We start from the raw sequence: 13,712 nt of genomic DNA on the forward strand, positions 1-13,712 counted from the left end.
TTGTATGCAAAGAAATAGAATTTTAAGCCATATTCTGCTATTAATGACACCAAAGGAGCCAAATACAAGTTGAATAAAGTAGATGAGCAGTGATCCTTGGGGCACACAACAGTGTACTGTCCAAAAACCGAACAAACGAAAGAGATTTCCATTTAATGGGGACTGCATGCAAATCAAGTTCATCCATATTCATTGTGGATATCCTGAAAACCTGATGGGCAAGGGGTACTCCAGGACTGGACTTGGGAGACATTGCTCTCTCTCGCTCTCTCTCTTCCTTTCACTCTACAAAGTTGAGGTTTATGACTCCCTGTGTGTGAGGTTTTTTTCTTGACATCTTTTTTTTTTTTTTTTAAATCTCTGGGGGGATCCCCTATATCTAGGCCTGAGGCTCAGTCAGAGCCAGGACCTTTCTTAAAGCTGCTCCCTACAAAAAGTGAGCCTCCCATGGCTAAAAAAATGTCTGTTGCTCTGGAGCACCTGCACCCATGGACCGTGGCTCATGCCCCAGGACCTCCCCCCCCCCCCCCCCCCGAGGTTTAAAAAAAAACAAAAAAACCTAAAGTTATTGAAAGCTTTCAAATTAAAAAAAAACACACACACATATGGGCAGTCACCTTACAAGTCTGCTATTATTTTCAGTAGCATCTGTGAATGTTTTGGGGTCTCACAATATGGCAGCAAGCTCCACCCACTGCCTTCAGCACATAGAATGGATGAGAGGCTCATGACATCACCTGTCATAAAACCCCCTTGATTGTAAAAGGGTAGCGTTCTATAGATTCCTCACACATGGATTTAAATTTTAAAATGTAGTAACTAACAAGTACTGTGCTTTACCACATACATGAAACAAACTTAGACCTGTGTTTACAACGGCAAACTATAGGCACGTTACATTTTTATCATACGTTAATGGTTGGCACGCGTCAAACACTAACATGCCTATAGGAACGTATTGGCACATTTGTGTTTAACGTGCTTTAACTTTAAAGGTGCGTTAAAAACACTAATGCGCTTTAGTAATGATACAAAAATGATAAAGGGGATGGGACGACTTCCCTATGAGGAAAGGGTGAAGCGACTGGGGCTCTTCAGCTTGGAGAAGATGACGGCTGAGGGGAAATATGATAGAGATCTATAAAATAATGAGTGGAGTGGAATGGGTAGACGTGAAGCGTCTGTTTACGCTTTCCAAAAATACTAGGACTAGGGGGCATACGATGACGCTATAAAGTAGTAAATTTAAAACAAATTGGAGAAAATTTCTTCACTCAACGTGTAATTCAACTCTGGAATTCATTGCCAGAAAATGTGGTAATGGCGGTTAGCTTAGCAGAATTTTAAAAAGGTTTGGCCGGCTTCCTAAAGGAAAAGTCCATAGACCATTATTAAATTGGACTTGGGGAAAATCCACTATTTCTGGGATAAGCAGTATAAAATGTTTTGTACTTTTTCTGGGATCTTGCCAGGTATTTGTGACCTGGATTGGCCACTGTTGGAAACAGGATGCTGGGCTTGATGGACCTTTGGTCTTTCCCAGTACGCAATGCTTATGTACCCCTTAATATCGTATCTTTGATGTGTTTTCACATTATTTCAAGTTGTTTGATTTTTCTTTTTTAAGAAAGATGGTATATATTAAAAAAAAAAAATCCAAATAGCGATTAGAAAATCTTTCTGGGGGATGCAGCTTGGTTATGGTGACACTTTAGGCTGTGTTGGATGGTCGTGTTCTAGTTTTTTCTGCCGGTGATAAGGGAAAATGTCTTCCTTTCTGACTGTACCCTTTGGGGGACTGAGGACCCGATGGATTGATTCACTGTGCATGGTGTTCCAAAGGCAGGTCCCTACAGAGGTGTGCCATTGAGAGGTGCAGTAGGGGAAGAAGAGCTGTTTCTGCTCTCTGTTCTTGCTCTCCTAATAGTGTGGACTTTTTTTATGGACTGGGTTAAGGTTGTCCATTTTACTTGTATGAAATTTAGTGTGTTTTGAGACTGAATATTGTAACCTTGTTCATTTTCAATAAAGATGTTTAATTTTGTTTATTTTATTGTAAATTGTAATAATATTCTGGCAGGTTGGCTACCATTTGGCTTGTCTGGACTACAGCAGTGCCTTGTATATTGGTATGTCTTCATTGAGTATCAAAGCATTGCAGGTATTTCAGAATGCGGCTGCTAAAGCAGTAGTGGGGATGACAAAGTTTTCCCATGTAACACCTGTTCTCAAGTAATTACGCTGGCTACCTGTTCAGCAAAGAATTAAGTATTGACAGTTATGCATCGGATTTTATTTGCTGCTGCTCCATTTTATTTGAAGCAAGCTTTTTATGCTGCTTATTCTAGAATGTGCAGTGTAAACTTTAGTACTATGTTTGTGTCTTTACTCCTATGGAAATTCTGTGGCAATGCACAAAGAATTTGCACAAAATTGTATACCTAGGGAATGGGGGTGTAACTTTTAAAAGAATGCCTAAAGTTAGGCACTGGGACAGAATACACAAGTACAAATTCTTATATTGTGCAGGGGACAGAAAAATGGAGAGGCAGGGAATATCCTTGGGGGTGGGGAGAAGAGTTGGGGGTGTTTAGTGGGGAACCTTGAGGACACAGGATTGGTAGTTTTGCTGGGAGTTAGAGGAAGAAAGGAGCTGGGGAAGGGGTGGGGAAAGAGAATTGCAGTTAGAGCAAGAGAGTTGAGAGTGAAGCCTTGAAAGGGTGGGGAGGAGGTCAGGTCTTATGATGAGGGAATTCTGCAAAACATTTACAAATAAAAGTGCGCATGCTGAATTTGCAGAATTAAAAAAAAAATTCAGCATGCACTATTTTAAATCTTTGCACAGAATTTTGGACTTTTGTGCAGAATTCACACAGGAGTATATATTGGAAAAGGTTAGACTGTGAGCTTCTCTTGGTTGTAATTTTTTTTTTTTTGGCTCAGATTCTGTTAGTTTCAAACCTTAACAACCCTAATCACCTGTCTCTTTTTTTCACAGCCCTAAGACAGGAATTGTTTTCAGACAGCAGATGTGGAATGCTCTGTCATCAGCTCAGATAAAGTGTCGTTTATTGCACTTTTCCCTTAAGAGCAATACCACTTTTGTCACTCCCCAATTACCTTTTGTGTCTTTAAAACACTCATTAACTCACAATAAGCAGATCAATAAAACTCAGTTGTAACAGAACAAAATCTCTGTTCAGTGTAATAGTTTTTGAGAAGACTGAAATAAACCACCATCTCCATCCTCCCACAATGTCCTGTTAGTGTGGTTCAAATTAGGCGGCATTGTGGTTCACACATTCCCCATTCTGAAAGCTAGAATACTATAAAAACTTGATGGGCTGGATTTTCAGCAGCAGTCCGCCTATTAATTAAAAGCTGACGATGGTGTTTAATACATACATATCAATAAGACCACTTCTTCCTCCTCTGCAAACCACACTACTATCATAAAGTGCACAACAGAGATGAGAAAAAGGATGTTGTCTTATAAAGTATTTACATGCTCTAATGTTCTCATTCATTGGTCTAAAAAACTCCTCTATTATACAAATAGTACTTTATATTGTTTCAATGTATTTAATTCTTATAATTCAAAAAATGTATATCAAACAGCATCAAAGGCACTTATCTTAATACAACCGACAGAGGCTTTCATTTCGTATCAGTCTTAATGGCTGATTTCCATGGCCTTAAGTCACAAACAGTGGCGATCTTCTTGCCTTTGAATGAAGAAAAAAAGACCCTTGCAAAGGTCAAACAAGCAGGCAGCAGACAGCGAAGGCGACACAACAGATGATGGCGCAAAACGTCCAAAGGACTCTGTTCACATCAGGAGTTTTATTCAAAAAATAAATGGACTTGACATGAATCATGTTTCGGCCAAAAAAGGCCTGCCTCAGGAGTCCCTGTAGTGTAGCAGTATATCCTCCTCAGCGTTCTGTGATGTCTGAAAACTAACCACCTAATCAAGAAGGTATCAAGACTGGAGCGAACACTGATAAACTAGCAACAGATGCACACAAAAAAACGTGTAGAGTACTGAGAAGTTTACACTTCTATACTACAAGGACTTCCGAGGCAGGCCTTTTTGGCCGAAAGACGATTCATGTCGAGTCTGTTTTACATTTTGTTGAATAAAACTCCTGATGTGAACTATCTGAGTCCTTTGGACGTTTTGTGTTGACATCATCTGTTGTGTCACCTTGCTGTGTGCTGCCTGCAATTTTTAAAACTGGCCACACGCTAATGGCGCACGGCATATATTCAACAAATAGAGAAAAGCCTTCTTTGATGACCACTCTAAAAATGGGCTTAGCATGTGGGAGATTGCAGCATAAAGACACTTTGAGCCCATTTCTTAGCAAAGCTTAGTAAAAGGGCCCCTAAGTGACTTGCCCAAGGTCACAAGGAGCATCAGTGGGATTTGAAAGTTGGCTTCTGTGGTTCTCAGCCCCCTGCTCTAACTGTTGTTCTCCACTCAGCATGCAGCGTTCCGTTGCTTAGCTCGCATAAGCTGTATGAGTACCATGTGTTTAGAATGCTTTTCATTTTGACGTTTGTAGTCTTTGGTTGTGATCCCCGCAAAATTGTTATAAAACAGATGGTTTACTGGCTGGTTAAAATAGGCTACTCCTGATTTAGAAAGGCTTTGTCAGTAGAAACAGCTTTTTGTCATCTTCCTCTCTCCTGTCAGGTGATGGATGTGGGCACATGGTGATGCATCAGGAGAGTGGCACACTGACCTCCATGAACTATCCTGGTACCTACCCCAACTATACTTTCTGTGAAAGGAGAATCCAAGTACCTGAGGGTAAAAAGCTTCTCATAAAATTTGGTGATGTGGACATTGAATCTCAAGACTGTGAATCATCTTACCTTAAGATCTTCAGTGGTTCTTCCAAGTTGGAATATGGTATGTATGTTTGTAAAATAAGACTGTTTTGTTTGATTTATTGTTTTAACATAGATGTATGTTTTGTGGTGGGAACATGTTGGCATTTTTATTCTTATAGCACTGAAATTCCTTTTGTTGTGCATTGCCATCTGAGGGATCCGGTTTTCATTTTCCAAGTCTGGCGTTTATGCTTTTTGCCAGCCAGTGGTTGTTTAGATGTAGAGTACAGTTGACAACCCATTGGGGGGGGGGGGGGGTGGAGGGACCCACTTCCATTTTAACAGTGACACCAACTGGCCATACTCTGGGTACTTCTGGCTATGAGCTGTTGCTATAATGGATGGTTTAGACATGTGATTCTCAACCTTTCTTGACTAGTCTCTTGCAAAAGTTTGAAATGCTTCATGTACACATAGGTTCATGCAAAAAAAAAAAAAATAGTCCAGTGGGAAAACACACAAAAACAAGCCATTGGGACTTATGGGGAGCCAGCATTCTTAGTAGACTGACCACATAGACATCCCAGCAGAGCATTGCGCTTCAGTGGACTTCACATAAAAGGTCCAAGGTACATATATCATCATTACCCCTTCAAAACCCACCAAAAACCTACTGTGCCCAACTATACACCACTACAATAGCCATTATGTCTGTAGGTGTCACCTATATGCAGTTTGGGGAACACCCAAATCCCACCCTGTACACATCCCCTTGTGATTTGGATGCACTATAGACAAACTGCTTAGAAAAAGTCTTAAAAATGGGTTTCGAAAATAGCGATTTGGATGGATTTTTGGACGTTTTTCAAAAATGAGCTCTCATTATTTAGGAGTGAGACACTATTGAAAACTTTAATTGCAGAATGGGTAGACCCTGACTTCTTATAGCTGGTCACATGTCCTATACCGCCCACCCGAAGGTGTGTGCCAAGTATCTATCTTGCTGCACTACCTGGTCATATATCATGTACCGCCCACCCAAAGGTATGGGCCGAGTATCAACTCACTGCACCGCCCATCCGAAGGTGTGAGCCGAGTGTCCGTCAATTCCACAGCAACACAATAATCCAGGTTCAAAGTAGGTCTGCTAACCCTTGGCAAAATTCCAAATGCAATAGTGTACCTCAAGCAAAATAGTAATCCAAAAATGATCCGTCCATGATCCTCCACAGCAATTAATAGTCCAAAAAGAGGCCCAATCTCAATTCCTTCCGACAGAAGACTCTTTCATCAATTCTTGCAGATCCACCGGTCATGGGGTCCTGTCTTGGCTCCCCCCCTTTAGGTCAGTGTGAGTTTACAACTCTGCCACAGTCTGTCCCTCAGTTTGCCCTAAAGTACTGGGAAGAACAAATCTTTCCCCTTTGGGCCTAACAGGGGGGCCTCTCCTCTCTTCTTTTGGTCCTGTTTATAAGGAATGTTCACAGTATATCTGCCTATGTAGATCATATGCAAATGGAGTTTCTCAGTCACTGGGTAACTATCACTCATTTCCAGCACTCAGGGAATTTGTCACTAGCTCTCAGAAGATCTAATTCCCCACCCTATCACCTCCCTTGTAGCTTCCCTGATGGCTACTTTCTCCCACACAGAGGTCCCAAGTCATAAGTACATATATAAGTACATAAGTAATGCCATACTGGGAAAAGACCAAGGGTCCATCGAGCCCAGCATCCTGTCCACGACAGCGGCCAATCCAGGCCAAGGGCACCTGGCAAGCTTCCCAAACGTACAAACATTCTATACATGTTATTCCTGGAATTTTGGATTTTTCCAAGTCCGTTTAGGGTGTGCAGTGGGACTAACCTCAGGTCCAAGTAGTGACTGTATGAGATATTGCTGTAGGATTTCTGCTGGGTAGGGGGTTGTCCTCCCTCCGGGATGGTGCATACACCCCGTCACATCACAGTAGCATTATTCAGTATCCGGCTGGTCTTTGGTTCTATCTTCTCTTTTCTTGCCCTTCATTTCTTCATAATAAAATTAGAAAATATGATCCTATATATTCTACCTGCATTTATTGTAGTGATCAACTTCCAAATTATAGGTAGGCTAATAATTGGGTAGTAGTTTTGGGGGGTACTAATTGGGTCTCCTTTTGGTAGTAGTAGGAAGAATGCTTATTTAGATTTATGTAGGATCAACTATTATGGTGTGTGTTCTGGCTGTCTGAAACTAATTTTTTTTTTTCATTTTGTCAATTCTTGATTAAATGTTTTGAGTCAAAAAGTTGTGCACCGCTAGTTTTGGACTCCAGTCTAGTTTCCAATTCTTTAATTGTTACTTCAGACCATTCCATAGAGTTCATGTTTGCGTCTTCCAGTCTTCCTCTGTGCTGGGTAGACATTCAGCTTCTTAGTTGTGCTTTAGAGAATCTTTATATAAGCTTCTCTAGAATTTTTCTCTGTTTTAGTTGGTGTTTTAACTGTACTAATATTCTTCCTCAATTTCACCTAAAATTGCTTTGGGTTTTTATCTGTATATATGTGGTGTCTCATCTTCCTGTTTTCTTCATATCTCTTCAAATGATGTACTGCTGCTTTTATCTCCACTGCTGTTGAAGGATATGAATTTAAGGTCTTTCTCTGTTAGTACCACACATTTCACCTTCAGGTTTTGAATTTTATTATTTTACATGCCCTGAGTCCATTGAGATCCTCATGGATCAGCAAGACCTCTGTATACAGTTGAGTCAATATTCTGCCAGTGCAATGATAGCATTGCTGACTATCCGGCAGTGTAGAAGGGTTGGTTTGAGAGGAGTAGGTGTAGAGGCTGATCGAGTTTCGGCTTTGGTGTCGAAACTGGCCCTAAATCTGTATTTGGCAATTCTTTGGTTTGCATTTTCGACTGAAACATTTCCATCCCTACCGGGCCGCCCACAAACTACACCCACCCCCAACCTATAGGCCTTCTCCAGGCCTACTTTCGAAAAGCCCTAATGCTCTAGTGACCTCTTTGGTGCAGAAGTAATCTGCAGTTGCTCCTGCCCCCACCGGCTCCATAGTCAAAATGGCTGCCATGATTTCCTGTAAGATTGGAACTTCGTTTAGATGCATGTACTTTTATAAATTATGAGAATATATTCCTGGAATTGGATGTCTCGACCCGTTTGAGTCCTGTGAATGCATGTGTAGAGAGTACAGTGAGTTGAGGTAGGAAATGAGTTCTGTGTGTTTGAGTATGTGTGACTGCTCAGCTTTAGAGGTCTGGCTGGAAAGAGGTCTTCAGCTGACAGGGTGTGGAGAATCACACCAGCCATAGCAAGGGAACAGCAATTCTGAGTAGGCCTGAGCCAAAGGTGTGTGGTCTGGACCCACCCATGGCTAGGCTACTGGTTCAGGGTAAGTATCAAATGTTGTCTGCACCCCTTTTCAGTGCTGTGGGTCTGTTACAATGTGGCCCGAGGGAATTTGGTGTTGTACTTCCTGGAGTGGGAACAGAGGAAGCAGTGACCACATTAGGAGCAGCAAGTCATTATGGCTTTTCAGGTGATTACACATTTGGTCTCTGACTATAGATGTCAGGAATAAATACCAGTAACCAGCCAAGCCTACAGAACTTATTTAAAAAAAAAAAAATGATGTATTGATTTGTGGCAGATAACCTGCATGAAAAGGTGACCGCAAAAACCGTGGGAAATGCCTCTGTCTATCTCTGCTCCACCCATCTCTCCCGAGAGCTGCTCATACTGGGTCATAGTTTCATGCAAATGAAACTGACGTTTTCCCCATCCAGTCTCAAATCCATCCAGCAGAATCCCGGCTGAAATCACTGGGTGTGTTTAGTGGTGTCTTGGTATTGCCTTTCAGGTATTTCAGGAAATCCAGGCTGCCTTGCTCTGCAGGTTTCAGGAAGCATTTTCTGACTACACAATTCCTTTGCATTTTATTCATTTTATTTTAAGTTTCTTTTGTGTGTGTTTTCAAGAAAATGGCTCATTTAGGAGTCATAACCAGTTCATGATGCTGTAAATCACTACTCTTGATCTGAGCTAGGACATCCTGTTTCACTAGGAAAGCTAATAAATTCCAGCTAGGGAAGGACAAGATATGTACAGTCCTGTGCTGCTTCACACACTCAGAAAGGGTCAGTCTTCAGCAACATGCATCCTATTTATATCTTTCTGAAGGTGCCATCTTTAGAATTATACACAGTACTCCAAATGAAGTCTCAATAGAGACCTATACAGAGCCATTATCACAGGGCTGGATTAAATCCAGTTGATGCCCTAAACACAGCCCAACAGTGGTGCATAACTGAAAAGACATTAAGACACAGTAAGGGCTTAGAAATATCATTGTACAAAACAAAGCATCATAAGTATTTAATGATTAGAAAAAAAAACGCTGAAATTCATGTACAATAATGGATGTGGCACACAGCAGTGAAAGAGTTATGGGCATGATTTCCCCCCCCCCCCCCCCCCCCCCCCTCCATCCCTCCCTTCCCTAGGTGCCCTAAGCATGTGCTTATTTTGCTTAATAGTTAATCCAGAGCTACATTATCACCTTCCTTTTCCTGCTAGCATTCCTCTCTCTGGGGCTGATGCTCAAAAGTCGTCAGTAATAGCCGTGTAGGTTTATAGCTGCGGTTGAACTTACAGAATGAGAAATAGCGATTGATGCTCAAAGGAAATTGCACACAAATAAGATGGGTGGAAAGGCTGCATACAGCTTAGTAGGGAAAATGCCCTGCACAGAATAGTGCCCCCCCCCCCCCCCCCCCGGTCACTCTTCAGGCTCAGGGCACTATTCCTTTGCATTTTATTTCAAAGGTACTCTTCTTGGGTTGGGCCTCATCGCACCCAGGGACCTCCCAGACATTCCCTCCCCCCCCCCCCCCCCAAATGACTCTCTAAAGGGACTCTCCTAGTAATTCTCAACCTAACGGGATTACATCAACATAGCACTTATGATGTTTATACATCTGCCTTGAGGAGAAAACTGGGTTTTATTCCCGAGTGCAAATCTTCCTCTTTCCGAGATGGCTCGGGCTGGTGTTGCTGTGTGTAGGCTGTCACCTACTAACCTACCATGGTTAGAGATAGTCTCTTCTGTCTTTTGATATGTTATTCCCCACCCTGAGCACCTAAGATTGTCACATCAACCTCACCTGGTGGTCCCCTCTTTTAGGCAAATTAAATATGACATTACTTGTCATTCCATTTCTCTCACTATCACTACCCTTTGGAATGCATTACCTCTCCATCTGTGTTTACGGACCTCTTTGGAGACATTTAAATCCTCATCTTAAAATGTTTCTATTTAATGATACTTTTACTTAACAGTACGGTTTATTCATGATGTTCTTACACAAAGTATTTCATAAGAGTGACATAGTGTGAGCCTGCAGGGCATGAACCTCTCCCTTATCCCACTGGTCTACTCTATATCTTGGCTATCCTATCATTAATTGCAGCTCTCTTTCTCTTCTTCCTATTGTTACCCTCACTCACCTCTGGATTCTGTTCTTTCATTACTTTGTCTCTTCTGTGTACCCAATTTAGAACTGTAAATTGCTCAGAAGACTGGTGGAGGATAGGAAGTAACTAATAAACTTGGAAATATGGTGTTAGATCAGTTGAACTTGGCTGAACAAGTGCAAGCCTGCTATTGTAATAAAAGCTTTAAATTTGACCAGCCAGCAATTAGTAAAGTTCTCCCTCTACCTGCTAGGCCAATTAAAAGTGAAGTAGTGAGACTGACAGCTCCTCCCCTCCCCCCATTTCACCTGAATGAAAACTAACCCATTGCCAACTCTACGTCTTACCCCCCCCCCCCCCCCAAAAAAAAAAAAAAAAAAACTTTACTCCCCAAACGGAGCTGGAAGATGGAACAAGGTAAGCCTGTGTCAAGCTCCAGTTGGAGGATGGAAAAGGCTGTAGACATGTTTTTTTTTTTTTTTTCACTTAGGAGGGAGGCTTGGTGGGGGTCGATCTTGCAGTTCAATTTTTAATTGGGAGGGATGGGAATCTGGGGAGCTGTTGTACCCCCCCCCCCACCCCCATTATGTTATATTGATTGAGACAGCTTAGCTAGTGCTAATTTTATATGTCAGCCTGCTAACTAGCTGGTTAGATTTGATTGACTGATCATTGGCTTATTTTAGGCAGCTAAAATTTGTCTTGTTAGGTTAAATGATCAGTCTAATTTTTTTATGATATATATCCAAATTTGGATGGAAAGGCACAAGAGAAAAAGGGACTGCATTGTTTTTTTAATAGGCTTCAGTTTTATATGAGAACTGAGAAAATGGTATTCTGTGTGTTCAGACTAGATTTGTAATCCTTAAATTGTACGTGATCAGAGATGATGTGACTTTAAATGATCATCTTATGTACATATTTTTTTTCTTAATTTTTTAAACAGCCCATTGTGGAACTGAGACAGCCACTCCCAAGGAAATGCTTTTGGATGTTAATGAAGCAATTGTTCGCTTTGAAAGTGGATCCCATATCTCTGGCCGTGGATTTTTGTTGAACTATGCCAGCAGTGAGCATCCAGGTATGGTAGAGCCCAGTGGTGGTTCTTGTGTGTCACAGGAGTAGAACTTTGACTTTCAAGTTAGTGCAGATCCCATTGCATTTATCACACATCTTTAGCTGCATCCTTATTGTCTGTAATTATGTTTGAGACTGACTATCTATGCACAGTCTGTACAGCAGAATGCCCACTCATTTCTGCCTCCGGCCCATCTTCACCTGGTTCATCCTCAGGATACAGCAACTGAGGCAGGATGCCACCATTGGCAAGTGGGCATTGCTCCTGCCTCTTAAGGTACAACCTGGTGGGGGGGGACGACTACCAGGGAAAGGTTTTTTTGCAAGTATAAGAACATAAAAGTAGCCTTCCATTACATTCATTCCCACTATTCCAGGACAAGCATAGGCGCCGACTCCGTAGGTGCTCGAGCAACCCCAATATTTCACCCGCAGGAACCGGAAGTTCCCTTCGCCAGCCCGACCTGCCCGGTGCCCGCCCTCGCCTTCCTGCATGCCGTCCAGAATTTTAAGTCGTCTTACCTCGGGGTCTCGGCAGCAGCAGTGAAAGGCGAGCAGGCTCGGTGCTTCAGCCTTCCCTTCTCTCTCAGCTCTGGTCCCACCCTCGTTTCCTGTTTCCGCAAGGGTGGGACCAGAGCTGAGAGAGAAGGGAAGGCTGAAGCACCGAGCCTGCACGCCTTTCACCGCTGCGGCTGCCACTGGGACCCCGAAGTAAGAATAAAATGACTTTTAAAATTCGGAGGGAGGGATGGGGGCCTGGAACTCGGAGGGGGGGAGGAGAGGGAGGGGGGGGACGAGGGAGGGGGACAGGGGGAGGGGGAATGCACTACCTGTAAAAAAAAAAATTCAGCACCTTCAATCACTTTGAAAAGTTGGCTCCTATGAGGGCAAGTGGGTAGTTATGTCCATCAACCCGCAGGTGGAGATAGAGAATACAGCACCACTACATATCTCCCTGCTAGCACCTCAGCTCCTCGGTATCTTCTATCTCCAGCAGGATGGATGGACAGACTTCCTCTGTCTCTCTGGTTCTGAGGCCTTGCACTGGTTCCCGGTTGAGCATAGTGGGCAGACATACCTGGTGGTGCTGGGTCCCTTTCGTGCTTTCTTCCCTGGAGTGTTCTGCATTCTTATGGGAGCCTGCTCAGCAACCAGTCTGCTTCAGAAGATAAGGAACAGTGCAGGCAGCGCAGTGAGTTTGGCGGGCCGGTGGTGCTGTGCCCTCTCGTGACGGGGGGGTGGCTGTGTCCCCTGGGAGCATGGACCCAGAGTAGTGTGTTCTCTGCTGTGTTTTGGGCCTCAGGACATCCTTGGGAGCGATTTGTGTCTGTGCTCACAAAAAAAAAAAAAGAGCTTTATGGTTGAGTTGTGCTGTGCCCCAGTTTAAAAAAAAAAAAATGCACGAAAGACAAGTGAGTGTGTAGCGCGGTGTGCCACATGCTTTCCCACGCTGCGACAGTCTTCGTTCATGGCAGCCCCTGCTGGGAGTGCAAGGAGCTGCTCATCTTGCAGCGGGCGGGGTTCCTCCTCGGGCTGCTGCACGGTGTGCAGTCCGGTTCCCGAATGGAGGGGTTGAGTCGGGGCTCACTCACACAAAGTGCCCTCATTCGCAGCAATGCGTTTCTTGCAGCTCTGGTCCCCAGTGCAGTGTCTTGGCGCTTCGCCTCAGAGGGAGACGGGAATGGCAGCCATTTTGTTCTCTGCCGGTGTGAGGGCCTGGGCAGACAGCTGTAGCAGTGGGGATCTCTTCGGTGGTGGTGGTGGGGGAGGGGGCCCTGAGTCAGAGCCTGCCCTTCTGGGCTTGTTCTCTTGCTCTGCCAGACTTTGAGTTGGAGCAAGTAGTCCCTTCTCCCTGTTCTAGTAGCCCCTCTCTTATTGCAGTCTCCTTGTCAGAGGGGGCCTCTGTCTGTTCAGCTGTTTTTGGGTCTGTACTCCATCCTTTTTGGGGTTCCCAGGAAGACTGGAACAGTGCAACCCATTCTGAATCTCAAAGGATCCACAGGTATCCGTTTTCGGATGGCAGCCTTGAGGTCTCTGATCGCCTCCGTTAAGTTTCTCTCCGCTCTCGAAGTCAGGGAGGCATACTTCTCTTTCCTGCAGTTCATTCCTGTTCTGGACCCTGCCAGTTGGTTCCGTCGGACCCGAGGACCCTTTTTGAGGTCATGCTCATAGTGGTGGTCTTTCTGCGGAGACAGGTTTTTTGTGTTCTCCTGTACCTGGATGACTCCGGGTCTCTTCTTGCCTAGCCTGAGTAGAGACATCTTCAGCGCTGGTTCACCCCCAGTTTTTTGTCTGGTTTGGGTGTTTAATA

The 13,712-nt window shown here is 43.6% G+C and overlaps 1 protein-coding gene across 1 annotated transcript in view; it reads left to right on the forward strand.

The window, feature by feature from the left end:
- DCBLD1 (discoidin, CUB and LCCL domain containing 1) overlaps positions 1-13,712 on the forward strand; it is a 99,592-nt gene that overhangs the window by 22,534 nt on the left and 63,346 nt on the right. The window contains exons 2-3 of the mRNA XM_030198544.1: positions 4,700-4,918; positions 11,271-11,405. Coding sequence (XP_030054404.1) covers positions 4,700-4,918; positions 11,271-11,405 — 354 coding nt within the window. The remainder of the gene's footprint in view (positions 1-4,699; positions 4,919-11,270; positions 11,406-13,712) is intronic.

This window comes from Microcaecilia unicolor, chromosome 3 (genome assembly GCF_901765095.1).
Source record: "Microcaecilia unicolor chromosome 3, aMicUni1.1, whole genome shotgun sequence".
Lineage (NCBI taxonomy): Eukaryota > Metazoa > Chordata > Amphibia > Gymnophiona > Siphonopidae > Microcaecilia > Microcaecilia unicolor.